Here is an 18,588-nt window from a genome sequence, read left to right on the forward strand (position 1 = left end):
TAAATGTCATGGTATGTTATAAGCACGACTCAATCAACACATATCAGGTCACCATAACAGATAACATAATACACTGTGATTTTATATTTGCACTAAAATGAAATTATCACGTGAAATGAACAAAATGCTTTAGATTTACAACATCTTAATTTAAAAAAGTATCATAATAATTTGGAAAGAATTGAAATATACTATATGTCCCAGTAGATTATAATTAATTATCACTTAGATGAACAAACTCTAAAGTTTAGTTTACATCATGTGTTTCCCCAATAGAAACATTGACATGGTATGAAATATTAGCTTATAAGATTATCAGTCTACATGTCTGACTTCAAAAATGTTGGTGATACTGTTGGTTGTCAAAAACCACTTAAAGTAGTATTTTTGGATTTTTTCTGCATGAATTAATTTGTTTGCAAAAACTTACAAGACAAAGTGATGGTTTATCATCTTAATATGTCATTATAGTTCAGATTCTACCGTTCATTACAAATTTTAATCTTGAAATCACTGTAGAAAAATCAGAAACTTTATACAATTGCGTGTACAAGGTTCTCCGCACATATTTTTGGTTGAAATCAATGCTTCGATGTGATATTTTAAGGATTAATATGCATATATGGATTACAAAGTAAATAAAATAAAAAACGTCAACTAAAATTGATGTTAAGTGAGAAAAGTAAAAATAACAGAGATTTGAGATTTTTTTGAGATCGGTCAACCAATGTAAGGTTTTTATGCTAAATTTCTACCCTAAATTTTAGTTGATGTTTTTATTTCCTTTTTACCAATGTAAGAGATTTGCGAATTTTGGAATTGGTCTACCAATGTAAGGTTTTTATGCTAAATTATGAAAACCTTAAATTGGATGAAATAGAATTATATATAATTTTCTTATCTAGTTTGCCACTAAGTTTTTCCACATAATGCCAAACAGCAAAGTTTTTGATGCAGGCATAAGTTTCTTTCTCTCCTCTGTTCTTTAATTTTTACTGTATTGCACTTGAAATAAATTCTTGGATCATAGATTTCCAACGGAAAAAAACTTGCAATCAGGAAAAAACATAGAATTTATCATCGAAAAAACTCAATAATATATCATTGAGTAATTGAAAAAAGAATTGGGTTCTAGGGCCATGTTTGAGAAAATTTAAATGTTGGGCACATATGAAGATTGAAAACAAAATCATAATGTCATTCTAAAACAAATGATGGAACCACTTTGTGCATATTGGATCCACAATTTCTAATTTCCTTGAGTGAGACGTGTTGAGATGTTCATGAGTCCAGCCGCTAGACATATCCACGCGATCCATGACGTCAGACATTATCCTTCATCTTGAAAATCCCCGTTAATGCTCCATCGTTGTCATTATCCTATTCTGATCACATCAGAAGTGGAGAGGAGACAAGGCGAGAAGCGAGAAGAAGTGTGGGCATCTTCCCCTATTTATACTAAAGGATAAGTTTTCATGAACCCCTATAGTTTTAAGTATATATTGTGACATTCTGAAGGCTATTTGAGTGTGACCCTCTAGGCCCATGTAATTGATCGATTATCTTAATTGGTCTTTCAAACTAAATATATATATATGATCAATAGATAATTTAATCAAAGATTTATTTTACCCAATTGATAGTTTGAATTTCCAGACCATGGGGTCCCCAGCTACATCACTATATTTACTCACTCATGGATCTTTCTGTCAATGATTACTGTATATGTATAATCCCACTTCTGCTTGTTTCTCCTTGGATGACTTGGGTATGGTGATTTTTGAACCCTAATTGGTCATATGAGTTAGAATTGATGCACTTGTAAATCATTGGAGAACTCTTCTCCAATATTCCACTGCCTTGGACAAAGACTTCATCTCATCATCTTCCTTGTGTTGTCTCATCTTATACCAAGGGAAGATGATCCCATCTTGATCTGAATAATCTTTGTGAAGTTCTTGCTGCATTCAAAATAGTTTGCACAAGGCCATTCTATCCAATACGTCGTTACCTAATTTTTGTATTGCTGAACACTTAAATACTAACATGATGACATCGAGAGGAATCTGGTACATGAAATCATCGGTTCCTCCTTTGTGCACTACTACATTGTCTTTAAATCTTTGTTTTGACCTGGGTCATGCATACTTCTAAGAAAAATCTGCAATAATATGAACCTATGTTTATGTTTCTATTTACGAATGGGACAGATGATTTTGGTGGCATGAGGTACGTATCGACTGGGGACAATCAACTGGACATTCAGTGAGGGATGGACTACCACATGGGGAAGACAATCATTAAATGTGGAGGAGTGAGAGACTGATCAAGCAAAATCAAAGTATTTCATTAGACGGAAATTTGTATGAATAACTTGTGAGGTAATCTTAGAGACAACAGATGACATTGAATTGTTGAAAAGGGAAATGGGCCAAGTTATGGAGGACATGAGAGGATTTAGGCAAAAAATTCACTTAAATAATTTAGCCTTGGATATTCACCAAAATGGTGGCCTAAAAAGTTCAATGAGGAAATGGAACTCTGCCATAAATGCAAGAAGACATTAACATTTTAATTGACTTACGCTCAAAGATACCTTAGGGAGTACATGATCATATCAAACTCCTTGCTCCTTATCTCTCTCACCTTACATTCTGACTAGCAGTCTAGTAAATTTGAAAACACAAAGAATTTTAATCTATCTATCCTCATTAAAATAATTCCAGTGATTTATTCATATAAAACCATGGAGTATTTTATCTATTTCATCATAAATTACCTCAAAGAAACAAAATTATCCATCAGTTTTTTTATGAGCACTCTAAAGCTAAAAAATTATTACGTGTGAACTTTTCATCTCATAGAAAGCTTTCCCATTCTCTTGCTTCATGTCAGTACATGGTTATAATCAATCATACTTTCCTTAAAAAATGGCTTTTTTGTGGGACTGAGGATAAAATGGATTATAAATAATCTAAATATATAAAATGATTTCACTGACAATAAATATATAAAATTCATGAGATAAGTGTAATAATTAATTTTATATTGGATGGCAGACAATGCAATATATACTAGCTAATACCCATGCATGGTGATTTAATAAGTGTATTTCCTATAGGCTTGCCATGTGTGGGTGGGATGCTCGATTTAGTGGAAGCTATGTTCCAGAGATGATTCCAAAGAAAACAATTCTATTTTCTAATAAAAAAATCACCCTTTGTCAACAGAGGGGCATTTTATAGTCTTTTGTGTATCATTAGTTTGAATGAGTAGTAAGGGATATAATAGAAAATAATTTACATATCCTGGCATATGTTCTGTTGGTAGTCTCAAATCACTTTGACAAAGGGTGATTTTTTTTTTATTGAGGGGACTAGAAAATGACTTTTTCCATTTAGCCTCTATTATTGTAAATATAGGGGAAAGAGCACATCCCAATTATTTGTTGACATATTGAATTTGAGCATAATTTATACATATAATATTTAAAATTTTATTATAAAATAAGATATGAATCCATAAAAAATCAAAGCATGTGCCGACCTAAAATGGTTCAACTTTATTTTTATGGTGAGATGCTACAAAGATGTCATACTTCAATAGGTTTTAACTTGTGGTATTTGTTTCAGCACATTGTTGAATTAGAATCTTACAAACACATGATAAATCCCACATGTAACCAGTCTACTCTTATAGACCTTGACCATCGATTGTCTCACCTCTGTTCTAGAGTGGGCTATTTTGTCCAAAAATACGTAAAAATATTATTCCTAAAAATAAGAATGTTATTTATCATTTATTTCAAATTATAGGGAATGTCAAAATATACATTTCACGGACCACTAATCAAAATTTTCATCCAACCCTTAAAATGAAAGCGGATGCTGATATTGAGACATATAATGATATCAAAATGGAAAATGGTATAGGATATCGGTACTATCATCTGGTATGTGGATACTGTTAAAGGGAAGTATTGGATGTCCCATTTATGATACCCGGTGTAGCATCCATCTCGATACCATCATTGATATCGGTATATGAACAACCAAACACTATTCTATAACATGCACATGAAACTGTTATACAAATATGATATTTAGTAGATTTTTGAAAATTTGGTCAAAATATATCATAATAATTTGTTAGGAGGTTTTTATGTCATCCAAGGGCCCAACTCCCAGGTCTTCCCTCTTACGTATAACATGCACTCAAGCAACTCAGGATGGTTAATGATTCCTTAAAAAAAATTATGCTCCTCTACAACATCTTATATCCACGGACCTTTTACAAGAAGAGAAATTGACATAAAGAGTTTCACTGCTCATGCTAAAGATAGAATAAACCAAAAGGATAAATTCATGATAGATCTATAAAGTGTGGACATAATTTTATTTATGAAAGGAAATCATTAGCAATGATAACCAGCCATATTTTATTCTCGAGTAAAAGGCTCATGTGGATGCTCAATTTTTTAATAATTGACAAATTGTTTCAAGTATTCATAGTGCAAGTTTCTTTATGAAGTGAAAATATTATCCATAAGCACTTATTTGTATGTAGAAGATTTCATCACTAATCCAAAAATTTATATCTTTTCGTAAAAAGTTTAATTTACGAAATTAAATTTTTAGTAATGCAATTTTTCTCATTTTCCACATTGAAGTGTGAGTGAGAGGTTTTGTCCCTTCCGCAACTGATTACTATTTGTTGATCTCGATATAATATACTTGTTGTCTAGTTTCATACCCTGTGTGTGATGTGCTAGAAATATAAGTGGTCTGCAAGCCAATCACACATTCCATGTATCATATAATATTCATTATAGTGAATATAATGCATTATATTCATTATAATGCACGCGTGATGCTTATAATTGAAGCCCATGGATACATGGAATGTGATACATGATGTAAAACAATACGACGGTGTCGTCAAATTGGTTTACACCGCCATAAATGAATAAAAATGAAGATGTGAATTGAACGATGTAATTTTAAAACAACGAGAAAGTAGTTTGGATTTTGCCGATTTAGTGAGGAGATCAGGAGATGACATGAAGAGAAGGTCTAGGTCGGTAGGCTCCCAATGACCCACGGTCCGAATCAAACACAAACGAGGTGAGATGAACATTCACTGCCCTGAGGCGTCTCGACCTCCGTTGTTGACGAATCTAAATCGACACCTCGAAAAGAAGATTCCAATCGCACAAATAGCAGTGGCTAATCATATATATATATTAATTCTCTCAGGCAGAGGAACGATGTCGTCAGCATTGAAGAAAGTAATCATGCTAAAAGTTAAAAGGGGGAGTTTAAAGAAGAAGACCTGATTCAGCACAATGCTTTGTCCGGGAATCACCCAATTTAACTGTGATCGGTGCAAAAAGTGGCACAACATATATATATATATATATATCTTCCAATTCAGCTGCCCTCAATCTGGTGCAATCTCCAATTCGGAAGGAACATTAGATGTTGGCTAATGGATCCCGCAGAAGGAGTCCAAAAGGCCCGATCACAATGAGAAATAGGTCTTGATGAAGGAGTTCTAAAAACCCTAACAGTGGAGAGGAAGCCTTGTTAGGTCAATACATTAAAGGGCAACCAATCGAACCCGCTCAGAAATTCAATAGGCGATGAAGAATCTTGGCAGAATCGACCGACGGCTAAAATGATATCCCCAAAGACATCAGGTATCCAATGCCCCATCGATCAAAATATCAAGTCAAGGGTAATTCAAGTTTGGTGGTGGAGGTCCACCGTCGACGAACTGTTCAACCGATCAGGGAGGTTGAAGAACATGACGGGAACAACAGTAAGGCCTCCTGCGATGATTCACGATGACGAGGGCAGCCTTGGCTAAGTTTACGGCATGAATGAATTCAATCAGCGGGGCTGGAGACCCCATTGTGGTTTTCAGCAAGTATCAATACAATAAAAATTAAAAAATAATAATAAAAAAAGCACGTATCAATGTGTCTTTGATTGGTTGCTTTCACAAGGATGCGAGTATAGATCCGGATCGTCCCGAACGTGGACGAAGGACGTGACGGGATGAATTTCGTCCCGTCCTACGTCCGACATAAGGTCAGGGACGAAGGACGGGATGGTTTTTCGTCCACCGACAACAAATCCGTCCCGTCCAATAATCTCTGGACGAATTTTCGTCCCGTCCAGTCCTCCCAGGATGAATTTTCGTCCCAAAATTTGTCCAGGGATGAAAAAACACATTTTATAATTTTGATATATTATAATAGGTTATAATATAATGTAAATTGTACTAACAAGGCCACGTGGCAACATCTTAACCGTCGGATGTGAATCAGGCAATTTTTCGTCCATATTCGTCTGTCCATCGTCTGGAGACCTCCAGACGGACGATTTTTTCGTCCCACGGGACGAAAACCGTCACGTCTGGTGGTCCCCGTTGTCCCAAAATTCGTCCTTATCCTCGGATGGTACAATTTTTTTCGTCCCAGGATGAAAAATCGTCCCGTCCGCGTCCCTGATCGCATCATGCGAAGCATCCACTCAATGGGACTTCTTTTGTTCACACAACAGGACTCTTTGTTCACACAAATGCAATTCGGAGGAGATTTTGGTTGATGGAGAATTCCTCCTCGCTTGTAACCTCTCTTCTGGCAGATCTAGGTGGGGGTCCCACCAAATAGAAAAGGGAAAACAAACAAAGAAACTCAATTCTTGACTTTTCCAAAATGCAATCTGTCCCTACATCAAGGCATACCCCCCTTTATATAGGTAGGCAGTGTAGTGGGTCATTAGGGGAATGGTTCATGTGAGAGACCTTCCCCTAATGGGCCAAATAAAATAATTACATCAGATATAAAACAAGGCCTAAACAGGTGGCCCCTTTGAAAGTCCATACACTTAAAGAAATGCGTAAAATAAACTGCATAATTTACAAGTTCGATCGTCAAGCCATGTACTTGAAGGTGGGGTTCTTCACGTCGACTCGGCTGTCACGTCGCGGTTGATGGCGGCCTTGAATAGGAGCTTCTCGATGGTCCTCCATCAATACAGAATGACCAGGAATAATAAAATTCCAAGTCAATCGTTCCCAACCTTTAAATTTGGTCAAAATAATATTGGTGTATCCCCATTCCCCAGTCAGGGGCAGGAGTACTACCTTAAAACCACCAAGTTAGATGAAAGCTCCAAATATAAAATCCCAAAAGTTTACTACTTGAAGACTCACACTTATTGAACTAACCTATTATATTGAATCTGATACCGGTGGAAGACCACTAGGAGTAATACAAATCACTAAATTTGTAAATGTGGTTGGATATGCTTAAGAAATACAACGTAGGGTAGAATGAAGAAATGTTTTATGGGAAATGTGTGATTTCACAGCTCAAGGTGGGATGCACAATACGAAGCAGGTTGAGGTGCATGGTAGGAGGGTGATGGCATGGTAAAAGGGCAACAATGTGGCATGGGATTATCCAAGCGGTGTGAAGGATAAATCACATCATGAGGTGATGGTGCAGTGAGGTGGGGGATAGAATGTCAGATGATGGCTAAGGTACATGATATTGTATTTCAATCCAATTTGATTTACGTTGAGTTTGTTGCATTTTTCAGTTTAAATGATCAATCAAGCCCAATAAAAATATTTCCAAAACAAAATGCAATCTTCATGAGTTGGGAAAATTTTGGTGGTTTTAAGGACATATTGGATTCCGATGGGGATTAACTCAAACATTAAATATTTTGCTTGCTTTTGATATTGTAAAATATAATCCAAAATAGTAATGAGTTAAATATTATTTTTAACTTTTATGCGTGTGACCATTATGGGTGGGGGGATTGTGGAGGTGTATCAATGCATGCATGATTGATGGTGTGCGCCTGATTGGATGGTAGAAAATTGACATATATGCAATATCAAGGCTGATATCTTGGCGCCCTCCTCTGTAGACACCGTCGCTACAAGTGTGCCCCATGGTTGGCGATGTACCCTCATAGGCCATGGCCCTCAGTGCACACAGCGGTTGATCATACCACACACCCGATGTCACCCTGAGCATCACCGTGCTTGGGGCCCAGCCTTGACGCACAACATGTTTCCAGCTCCTGAGCTAACATCTCTATTTCTCTAGTCCACATTGGTCCCGTCGTGCTTGATGCCCCGAGCCTTGGTGCTTGCGTGCCGCAACAATACCTACAGAGACACGCCAAGTGCCCTACAACCATCTCGGCACTCTGCACAATATGCCTTAGCCTCTTCAGGGGATACAATCTCGCCCCCATGCGGTAGTACCCCCGGGCTTTGTGGTCCATGCATTGGCAGCTTACGCGCTAAGTCTCTGCGGCCCATGCAAGTGGCCTCGGTGAGGCGTGTGCGTGCGGTCTTGGCAGACGGCTTGTGCACAGCCTCAATGGCCAACGTGCACGGCCTCAACGACCAACAAGCGCGGACTCAGCAGCCTATGCATGTGCCCTACCTTGATCCGCCGCGCATGCGCGCCTACAAGCATGAGCACCATGTGGGCATTGGCTTCAAAGATCAGGGACATGAGTCACCACTCATGATGTATGTGGTGTCCACGCAACAAACTCGACTTCCTATCCCAATTCCCAGTTTGAGAGGTTTCCCCACGGGCAAGTGTGCCAGTGCACCCTACGCAGTTAGCGCGCTTGCCTCTCCACATGAATGCCGCCTACTTTGGGGCCTTACACCAGCCTAGTGAGCATTCAACCCAGCCACCACACAGAGCTAAGGCCAAAGCAAAATTTTTAACTTGGTCAGATTTAAACATTCAATTTAACATTTCCTAACAAAATAGTAATAAATGTGATGAGTTACTTTCAAAATTAACAAGAGCGTTCGTGATGAACATGTATTTTTTTAAATGAGGTTGCCGATTCAAATCCGATTAAATATTAACCACCCACTGTGCCAGGGAATTAGGGTTCAGCCCACTACAGTCCTGTGGTCAGGGGGCGCGAAATTGGGAGTTAGACGGTCCAAATTCCCGCCCCACATTCAAACTGCCCACGATGTCGCCACAAATTTATTGTGGTCAGAAATTTGCTCATATGGAGCATCCAATCATATCCACAAATGTAGAGTCTATAGAATCTTCCCATTTGATCTCTATCTTGCCTTACCCTTTAAACCTCATTGACTTCAGTGACATTGACTATGACTTGACCTTTCTTATTTTGACCTGAACCTTTCCCTAATCTTTAGTTCATTCCTACAAATTGGAATATTTCACTTGCAAAACCCTAAGGTTTATCGTTCCTCGTCGCTACAATTCTGGAAGCAAGGAAGATGGCCGTGGAAGGAGTCGAAGCTATGGGCATTACCTCTGGGGAGGGCAGCGTTGTGATATGCCAACTGACAGATCCGGAAGGCGAGCGCCTTGGCCCCCAAATCGCTCTTCCCCTCAACGTCGGACCCCTCCAGCTTCAGGAGATCGTCAATGCCCGGCTTAAAAATGTATGGCGCGGACCCTCTACTCAAAATTGATTTCTTTACCGGAATCGCCACTCGGGTTGTTTCTATATTTCATAATTTTCGATTTCCCGCTTCTGGGTTGTGCAGGAGGATAAGTTGCCATACGCATTTTACATATTGGATGAGGAACTAGTGGAACAGCTTGGAGTTTATTTGCAGAAGAAGAAATGTATGTTTTTGGTTTGGAATTGCTTATTTAGAGTCTACGGATTAATCATTTTCGTCTCCTGACTGTGTTTTGGCTCTGAACAGTGTCGGTTGAGAGAACTTTGCCAATTATTTATCAACCTCAGGCGCTGTTTCGGATTCGTTCGGTCAACCGCTGTTCGGCTACCATTGCTGGTTGGTTAATAATTTTTTATCTTCGAATCTGTTAGATCAATTTTTAAGCTTATATTAACCCGGTGATGAATTTGTTGCACGGTGTTGTTTTATAATCTCTCTTACTCAAAATCCATGTATTCAAAAAGTTGACTTAAGATTCTGTTGTCGAGGTACGAATGAAGATTTCGCTCATCACCGGAATAACTTAGTTCTTTCCGTCTTTTCGTGGTTATATGTCTTACGCAATTCTACCAGATCGTAATCAAACTTGGATAAACTTTGAACTGGTTAAGGTATTTAAAATTTCTGCAGGTTCTTCATGATATCTGAATATGCGTTTTCTGGTACAGACCTCTACTGGGGCCTTTACCAACTGCAACTTGGTGTTTGCTTTCCAAACGATGATGACATAATCTTCATCACATTTGATGGGATGGCGATGTCTAAATTATCACTGTCGTTGTCGTTTGTATGTGACAATAAGTGATGATGGTGACCAGTACTGATGATTGCCCTCTCATCACTCTTTGCGTTATCTCTCTTCCAGATGATGAGTTGTCATTTCCCACTTCATTAGGCCCCCGGTAGATGATGATGATGAACTCATCCGCGTAACTCTAGTCATGGATGATGATGGTGACGATGTCAGTGATGATGACAATTGTGAAATTGTGGATACTATGACGAGATCATCATCATCAGCCATCACCTCTGTCACTGCATTATGAGTTTTCACATCTTTATATTGCTTGCTATTTAATATATTCCAGGTCATTCAGAAGCTGTACTCTCTGTCGTCTTCAGCCCTGATGGAAGAAGTTTGGCTAGTGGCTCTGGTGATACTACTGTTCGGCTATGGGATCTTAATACTCAGACACCATTGTTTACTTGTACAGGTAACTTAAGAGAATACGTATGCCCATGTAAAAAAGTTGTTACAGCTATATCCTCGGTGCCTTTTCTGTTCCAGTCATAAGCACATTTCAATCGTGCAATCTTTTTCTCTTGTTACCGTAGTTTTAGCTGTCCAGGTTACGCCAGACATGTTTCTTATTTACCAAATTAGTCGTATAGCTATAGTTGACCCCTCCCACGATTACTCTGGGGGGCAAGGTGTATTACTCGATAGAGATAACTTAACGAGGAAAATAATCGGCTCTGGGGGGCAAGTCGTATTGCTCGATAGAGATAACTTAACGAGGAAAATAATATGCTCTCTTCTGATATAATTCCTTAGTTTGATTGGACTCTTCTCAAATCCATCTTTTCGTTGCTTTCGGATTGGTGGGCTTCAAGACATCAAACATTCACGAGTTTTGAAGAGATTCCACAACCTTAGAATTGAAGTAAAATAGAGATTCTACAACCTCTTCTATGTTTAGTCGCGGGAAGTCGTGCCATAACACCAAATTACAGGACGAGGTTGTTTGCTTTATTTTCAGGGATTCTTCTTGGGCTTGAAAAAAGTCCCCTGATATTTTTTAAAATGAGTTAATCAGTTTTTCTGCTTAACTTTTCAGATTCTTCCTTTTTCAGTTCGTGGTGAATATTTCATGGATTGGATATTTTTTCTCGTCATGTTATTAATGCTTCTTGAGCATATTTCTAAAAAAAATGCCTCGTGAGAATAACTTGCATAGATGCATTCTTTTTCTCTAGGCCATAAAAATTGGGTGCTTTGTGTTGCCTGGTCACCTGACGGCAAGCATATCGTGAGTGGTAGCAAAGCAGGAGAGATTATACTGTGGGACCCACAGACTGGGAAAGCATCTGGAAACCCATTTTCTGTAAGTCAATGTATTTTTTCTTCTCCCTTAGCAAAGTTCCCGTAAGTCTGTAAAATATTATGTTTGAATCATTTATCTCAACATTCCTATCTAAATTGAGATGGTTATCTAAAAGTCTCGTCCCAAAATATTTATTATTTTGATCTTCTTTCTGAATATTCGGTGTAATATTCCGTAGGGCTTCATAGAAATTAGAATGCTCTCGTTTCTCCCTTTTTTCACTCAGATGGATTTATCTTAAATGTTTTCAGGGTCATAAAAAGTGGATCACTGGATTATCTTGGGAACCCGTACATTTGCAAGCTCCATGTCGCAGATTTGTAAGTTCTTGCAAAGATGGGGATGCAAGGATATGGGACATTGCTTCGAAAAAATGTTTAATCATTCTGACTAGTCATACACTGGCAGTGACTTGTGTTAAATGGGGTGGTGATGGCTTGATTTACACAGGGTAAAGGCCGCCATCAGAGTTTCAGTCTCTCGTTGCTGGTTTTTTTCTGTCTACCACAGACGTTAATTAGAGCCATTATTGTTTTATTTTCTTAGAATCCATCCCTGACTGTGTGGACGTAAAATCAAAAGAATTAGAGCTGGATTGTTTCTTGAATTTAACAATAACAATATAGTTATACAGACGGATGCTGCCTATGTTTTCTTTTGATGATGCATTTTGTAGTTTCATTAACTTAAATGATTTCAAATATTTGTTTTCATACATCGCTCGGCAACATTATTTTGTTTATTTTTAACCTTTTGAGTTGTATAGCTCGGACCCTTTTGACATTAGCTTTCATCGATCAGTTCGCAGGATTGCACCATCAAAGTTTGGGAGACATCTCAAGGAAAGCTAATTCGTGAATTGAAGGTATGAATGCTTCCTTTTTAATGATATTTTAACAAGATTTCAGTTGATCCCATTTTTTCCTCTTTCTCAGTGATTATCTCTCCTGTTTTTTGGAGGTCTAAAGTTGGCCATTTTGTAAATTCAACGCTGTAGACTTAATGAAACTTCTCATACTTTTTGGACTGAGATTACTTTTTTCGAACAGCCCAAGATAATCCAGTGATCTTAGCGTAATGTTTGTTTCCAGGGACATGGACACTGGGTCAATTCTCTTGCGCTAAGCACAGAATACGTGCTCCGTACTGGCGCCTTCAATCATACTGGCAAACAGTATTCATCGGCGGAGGAAATGAAAGAGGTAATTTTGTTGCTTTCTGGTTGTCGCTCGGTTAATTTCCTTCATGTTTTTGTTTTTAACCAAGTCAATTTCAAATCAAATTTACTTTTGCTGAAACGACCATTCATTGTGAGTTTGATTTTGATCAGCATGAAATATGGATTCTTGTTGTGATACTGGTTTCTTCATACCAAGTTGTAAATCTGCCAAACAATCTTAGATAACAAATCGAACTATAGTTTCTATCCACGGCTAAGATGATGATGTTTTGGTTACTGTCATTCTCGTCGTAAATGAGTGACGATGATGGTGGCTACCTCGTTCTTGTCATCTTAATCCTCTAACAAAGGAATGATAAGGATGATGATGACTCATCATTGTCCTTTTGTCATTACTCTTGAGTACGCCAAACAGTAGTTTCCAGAATCTCCAGTGGGATGCTTACTAGACAACTAAGATATTTCCATTCTTGCTGCAAAATTGTTTCTCCAACGGACAGGATGAATGGGATCCATATTCATTCCGAGCCAAGCTGAACCATCCTATCTGAACGGCAAATTACTCATCCATCTTTCTTATTTTTTTTGAAACAGGCTGCTCTTATCAGATACCATAAAATGAAGGGAAATGCCCCAGAAAGGCTCGTTTCAGGTTCTGACGATTTTACGATGATTCTTTGGGAGCCTTCAGTCAACAAACAACCCAAAGCGCGGTTGACTGGACATCAGCAGGTAGGTAAAACGCCATAAGATTCAAGTTTCTTCATCCACTTCCTGTGAAGTTCGGTTTTGAAGTCAAATTTCTAACCTGTCTTTCTTGTCACTTCATACTGTCGTCATCTTTTTGTGTCGTGCGGTGGTTTTTCATCCTGAAAAGAACAATTTTCTTTCAGCTGGTAAATCATGTCTACTTCTCGCCTGATGGCCAATGGCTTGCGAGTGCTTCTTTTGACAAATCTGTGAAACTGTGGAATGGCGTTACTGGGAAGTTCATCACATCTTTTCGAGGCCATGTTGGTCCAGTTTATCAGATAAGGTTAGTGTACTTTGCTTTCCCAACATTGCAATTGACTTTTAGAGGCGGCTATCCTCTAGGGTTCGCTAACGATAATGATGAATGGCAGAGTATGACGGCAACAAATCATAATCGTTATCACTGTTATCCATCGATTAAGGGCGAATAATTGTTGTCATCGTCATCCATCGATTAACGGCGAATAATTGTTGTCATCGTCATCCATCTATTCAGAACCAAGATGGAGCATTGAATTATTAGCGTTATCATCATCGTTGCCGTCACCGCCATCCATTGATTGATAACAAATAGTTATCATCATAGTCCATCCAGTTTCTGATCATCATCCTTGTCATCCTCTGGTTCTCAACGTTGAATAATAATCGCCGTTTGATACTGTCCTGTGTAGACATGTATCCCTTTTTCCTTGTATACCTTTCACTTTCATTAGTGAATCACTATCATTCAATGTTCACAATGGGGAAGGGAAGAGAAGAAAGTGAGAGAAGTTCCCTGGATAGAAGGGAAGAACAGGAATGGGGAGGGTGTGGCAAAGGATTGCCGACGAATAGACCATTGCTCAGGATTGAGACAGTGTCGGACTTGATTTTAAAGCATTGAATTGTCATCGCCATCTTCATCATCATACATTGGTTCATCGGTTTTCAAGCAATTAGAGAGCATTAAGTTGTTTTATCCCCTTTTCTTAGGCAGGCATCATTATCGTCATTCATCTTCTGAATTTATCTTAGTCTTCGTCACCGACTGCCAACCCTCATTCTAACCATATCGTCCATTTCCTCTTCCAGCTGGTCTGCGGATAGCAGGCTTCTCCTCAGTGGTAGTAAAGACTCTACTCTCAAGGTACTGTCTTCGTCCTTTGCATTACTGCCTTTTGACTGCCACAAAGTTCGTAAAATGAGTAAGAATTTTTTTATTAGGTGTGGGATGTTCGAACGAGAAAGCTGAAACAAGATCTTCCGGGACATGCAGACGAGGTTTCTTTCATTAGAAAATTTTTAACCCATCCATTTGGTTAAATTAATGTGTTAAACTAATTTAATTCATCAATTTGATAGGTTTTTGCCGTAGACTGGAGCCCGGATGGTGAGAAGGTGGCGTCCGGCGGCAAGGACAAGGTGTTGAAGTTGTGGATGGGATGATGTAATGAATGTGCCATGGTATGTATAATATTTTTTCATTGATTGTTTCTGAGATTCGTATAAATTGTCAGTCTGCAATATCCCTTTTTTCATCCTACCCATATTCTTTTATTACTCTGGAAAATAGATATTTAAATTTTGTTTAATTGTGCTCAAAGTTTCTTGTGAACATAAACAATTAAGTTTCAATGGTTCAAGTTCGCAATTAGTTATTGAAATTTTCAGTAATTGAGTGCTGCGACTGATGTGGTTACTGTGAGGAGAGAAACACTCAGTTGAGTTGTGATATTATAGTAATCAAATAGAAGATATGATGCCATGAATACACCTTAAAATGTGTGAACTTCCAAAAAGGAAACTCAATATTCCTTTTCCCAAGAAGGAAACTCATCATAAATCGTCATCTTCCAAGAGAACAACGAAGACAGAAAAGTGATTTAATCATAAAATCCCATCATCCGTCATCTGCTTTCTACAATTCAATAGAAAAACTGTTGTAAGCAGAAGTCTTTTTGAATCCAATTTGCAGAATACATTTTCTCAAATTTTCTTTCACTTTGGGTAGTTAAATGATTTTAATACTGAAAAATAAAGCACTCTGAAAGCCTTTGATAGGGACAAGAGTAGTTGCAATGGAGCATAATCTTTTAGAGACATCACTTTCCGTCCCAGATCTCTGTATAAATAATTATGTGGTTCTTTGAGAGTTGCCCTGAACCTGGATCACTTAATGTCAAAATAATTGAGAAGATTGATATTTGGCAAAGAGGGAAATTGACTGGGGAGGAAGTCATGGTTGCTACCACAAGATTGAGTACCTCATTAAGTGGAACAACAGACTTGCCAAATAAGCAACATGGGAGCGCGACTCAGATTTATGGTAATTCGAGGACCTGCTACGAGGATATGAAGCGGAGCAGTTGGCATCGATGAGGGCGTCAACAAGTTCAGGCGGTGGGGGCATGTTAGGCTCCTAACTAAGCGGCATTCCATGCCCATAAGCCTGCGTGCTTATTGAAAGGACGTGTTCGCATGAGACTCACAATCTGTAATGACTGAGTCCAATTAGTGTGTTATGATACACTAAGGGTGGTGATGCCCAACCTGATTTTTTTAGGCCATCGCCCTCGTCTGTGGTGATACACTATGGAGGGTGCGAGTGCCCGTTCACGCCTAGGTGGAATGGATCAAGTGAAGTCCGCGCGTGCTGGGCGTGCAAGCCGATAGGCGGGAGCGCGCGGGTGCCAAGCGCCACGTGCGGGCGCCAAACACCGCGCGCGGGTGCAGAATGCACAGGCCGGGCGGCAAGCCGTTGGTGCAGCGCGCGGAGTTGTGCGGGATGCTGCGCAGCGGCCACGCGGGCAGCGCGCGCATCGCTTGTGCGGGGCGCGGGGCGGGAGAGATACGGCCAAGAGACTAAGGTAGTGGCGCACTGTGAGCGTCGAGGTGGCATGGGGGCGCATGGCATTCTTGCGGGTAGTGCTGGGCGCGCAGCGCCCAGCTTGAGGCGCCAAATGCGGCGGTGTCGCGCAGTTTACGCGCGATAGGTGTCAGCGCGGGTGCTGATGGCATGTGTGATTGTCAAAGTAGGGGTGGCGTGTGTGATCGCCATGCCCGCGGGCACACGGCGCACAGCATAGGGGCACATGTGTAGCGGCAGGGCTGGCGGGCGCACACGTGGAGCGATGGGCCTCGAGGTGGTGAGGTGACATTACCCTGGCGTGATGCGCCTCGTCTCATTACTATAATATCCCTGGTCTTCCCCCATGTAACAATCATGAATACGATGTAACCTCTGATGATATTAATGCAATGACCCTTTTCCTCGACGGGGCTGCATCCCCACACTCTCCTCTAACCCTTCTATGTGATCTTAAGCAATTGCAAAGACTTCCGCTGTAAGAGATCAAAGCTGCTTTGTGTTTGCTCAAAGCACTGAGGCCAACACGCTTCAAATACGAGCGATCGACATAGCTCGGGATTTGACCACGTGACAACAAGCCTAAGCCTAAATACTAAAGGTATTCACATAATTAATGCTCCCGTTAAGAGCAACATCAACTTGGAGTTCTTAGTTATAAATATCCAACTGATACAATCCATTGACAAATGATGTCAAAAAACTTAGTGTACTATGAGAATAAATAGAAAAAAATTGTTATGGATGGTCACTAAATCAATGTTTATCAAAACATGATATATAAATCTCTCAGGATAAGCTTGAGATTCACTTTCCCACACTGATGGCGGAAACATTTGCCATATTTCCTGACCTTAACGCCACCTCATATTTCTCTCAGATTCCTTTGCTGTTGAGGACTTTGAAAAATTCAAATAATAGAATGAGCTAGAGAAAGAATATAATGAGTATTTAAGTTCATCAGTCAAATCAAGGATGAGAATACTTGAGTACACAATTCACACGCTTCATGAATAATAAAAACTTCCTATCTAAGGTAACCCCTCCATAAACGCAGATAAATCCTTTATCATAAATGTTGAATTTCATATTTATGGAAATATTACGACCCCTCAAGGTCTTCTAAAGTTTGCCAATGTATCTTTAGGATATAGGATTCATATAACTGCATATATAATGAGCATGTTACCTGGAAAATATTTGGTTTCCACTCTATATGCGATATCTGATGGAAAGAAACCTGATTTTATACATATCAAACTATCAAGCTTTCTAGGAATGACAAGTGTAGGTTCATCAGATATCCATAGTTGAAGTTTGGATAATGATCATCTTGAACAAGAAGAAAGGAGTGTTGTAGCCTAGTAAGAAACTTTTAGTTCTTAGTAACACAACCTAGTTGAATGAGGAATCAGCTGCTGACAAATCCTGGTGCACAAAAAATAACTCTATTAAAAAAATCTGATAGATATGTTAAATAAATATACTATCTTTATGTTAAAAACAAGGAAGGTGATTGTTTTAGATCTATCCTCGATAAATCAGTAAGAGTCTACGTACTATGCAATTTAGTCCATGTAAACCGACCAAGTTTACAACTTTATCGAACCTTGATAGAGAATAACCATCAGGTATAATTAGATCTTAAAAAATGGTTTTTGTTGGTAAAAAAGATGAAAATTACAGGGCATGGTTGGTGTTAAAAGCTTATTGTGAAATAAATGGAGTTGATAATGATGAAAGCTTATGACTAATTTCCATGATAGAGTCAAATAGATTCCACCTTTCCCTTATATCCAAACTATGATTATGATATCTAGAAAGTTATTGTTAGTACTACCATCTTCATTCCAAAAATATTTTGCAATGTGTATCTGATACGAGCAGATTAAAGGAATTTATCCACATGATTTGTACAATCTTCAAAGGTCTATTTATGGACTGATGTGATTTTCGCAGAGTTGTAACTTTGTATTTCATGAATCCATCAAATTTTATGATTTTATTAATACAAAATTATAGGTGGGAGCGCGGTCAAATTCATGATTCTTTAGATGGAGGGCCTTCTGCTTATCTGTGATGAAGTAAGCCTCTTATCATTTTATTTATATTTATCCATGAACAATTTGGGCAAAGCAATTTATGTAATAAAAGTCTGAATCAATGGAGATAGATCAATGAAGTTTCTAAGATTTTACCAAACTTTT

General features: G+C 38.8%; 1 protein-coding gene across 2 annotated transcripts; it reads left to right on the forward strand.

Moving 5' to 3' along the window:
* The first annotated feature begins 9,246 nt into the window (after window positions 1-9,246).
* Window positions 9,247-15,139, forward strand: LOC144716660 (WD-40 repeat family protein / notchless protein). 2 transcript variants are annotated; one of them, XM_078591854.1, is made up of 13 exons: window positions 9,247-9,474; window positions 9,580-9,661; window positions 9,745-9,834; window positions 10,587-10,712; window positions 11,476-11,603; window positions 11,855-12,054; window positions 12,405-12,468; window positions 12,677-12,805; window positions 13,378-13,515; window positions 13,677-13,819; window positions 14,608-14,662; window positions 14,740-14,796; window positions 14,878-15,139. In XM_078591854.1, the coding sequence occupies exons 1-13, from the start codon at window positions 9,307-9,309 to the stop codon at window positions 14,959-14,961; spliced, it is 1,464 nt and encodes a 487-aa protein (XP_078447980.1). In that variant the 5' UTR covers window positions 9,247-9,306; the 3' UTR covers window positions 14,962-15,139. The 2 variants fall into 2 exon arrangements, with proteins under 2 accessions (XP_078447980.1, XP_078447981.1); XM_078591855.1 differs by having other exon boundaries at window positions 9,248-9,474; window positions 12,695-12,805.
* Window positions 15,140-18,588: the final 3,449 nt, after the last annotated feature.

Source organism: Wolffia australiana, chromosome 2, assembly GCF_029677425.1.
Source record: "Wolffia australiana isolate 7733 chromosome 2, ASM2967742v1".
Classification (NCBI taxonomy): domain Eukaryota; kingdom Viridiplantae; phylum Streptophyta; class Magnoliopsida; order Alismatales; family Araceae; genus Wolffia; species Wolffia australiana.

What these genes read in the sequence shown, in the direction of transcription:
- LOC144716660 (XM_078591854.1), top strand. Translation starts at nt 9,307, where the DNA reads ATGGCCGTGGAAGGAGTCGAAGCTATGGGCATTACCTCTGGGGAGGGC. An exon ending in GGTCCAGTTTATCAGATAAG is followed by an intron (nt 13,820 to 14,607) that starts GTTAGTGTACTT and finishes TTCCTCTTCCAG; the next exon opens with CTGGTCTGCGGATAGCAGGC. An exon ending in TTCCGGGACATGCAGACGAG is followed by an intron (nt 14,797 to 14,877) that starts GTTTCTTTCATT and finishes TCAATTTGATAG; the next exon opens with GTTTTTGCCGTAGACTGGAG.